At 34.1% G+C, this 823-nt stretch overlaps 1 protein-coding gene across 1 annotated transcript in view; it reads right to left on the reverse strand.

Moving 5' to 3' along the window:
• The window catches only part of LOC119584951, a 7,647-nt gene that overhangs the window by 3,486 nt on the left and 3,338 nt on the right, over positions 1-823 (reverse strand). Inside the window, exon 2 of the mRNA XM_037933550.1 lies at positions 675-775. Within this exon, the coding sequence (XP_037789478.1) occupies positions 675-775 (101 nt within the window). The remainder of the gene's footprint in view (positions 1-674; positions 776-823) is intronic.

An 823-nucleotide genomic window follows, 5' to 3' on the forward strand; every position in this document is an offset into this window, starting at 1 on the left:
CATTATATATACCCTTAAATATCAAATAAATCCCTAAGCACAACAGCCTACATCGAAATTTAGATTTAAAAAAAATCATATCGAACAGTAATCTCCCTTCCTCTTACAGCCACCTTTATCTAATCTATTTCTCTTACTTATTTATCTTATCTTATCTCCACTTCCTCTTTCAGTCATCATTATCGAATTTATTTCGCTTACTTATCTTTTTTTTAACCTCCACCTCCTCTTTCAGTTAATTTTATATAATCTGTCTTTCTTGTTTATTCATTTTATATAATCCCCTCCTCAAACAGCCATCCTTATCTAATTTATCTATCTTCTCTAACCTCCACCTCGCCCAGTCATCCTTACTTAATCCATCTTATCTATTCTCCATTTTCTCTTTCAGTCATCATTATCTAATATGTCTATCTTATTTATTCATCCAATTTAATCCCTTCGTACAGTCTTCTTTATCTAATCCATCCTATTTAATCTCTTTCAGTCATCCTTATTTAACCTATTTCTTTTAAATAATCTCCACCTCTTTCAGTCACCCTTATATAATTATTTTCTCCTATTCCTCTTATATAATCTCCACCTCCTCTTTCAGTCATCCTTATATAATCTATCTCTCCCATTCCTCTTATATAATTTCCACTTCCTCTTTCTGTCATCCTTACTATCCTCACTTTGGGTCATAAATATCGGTGTTTGGTATATTGAAGGCGTAGTTATAGACATACTGAGGCGCCGACGCAGCTCCCACCACCACGGCCGTAAGCACCACCACCTGGAATACGAGATCGATTTTAAGGAGTAGTTCACTATTATTTTTCTC

The sequence above is a fragment of the Penaeus monodon genome, chromosome 19, assembly GCF_015228065.2.
Source record: "Penaeus monodon isolate SGIC_2016 chromosome 19, NSTDA_Pmon_1, whole genome shotgun sequence".
NCBI classification, from domain to species: Eukaryota; Metazoa; Arthropoda; class Malacostraca; order Decapoda; family Penaeidae; genus Penaeus; species Penaeus monodon.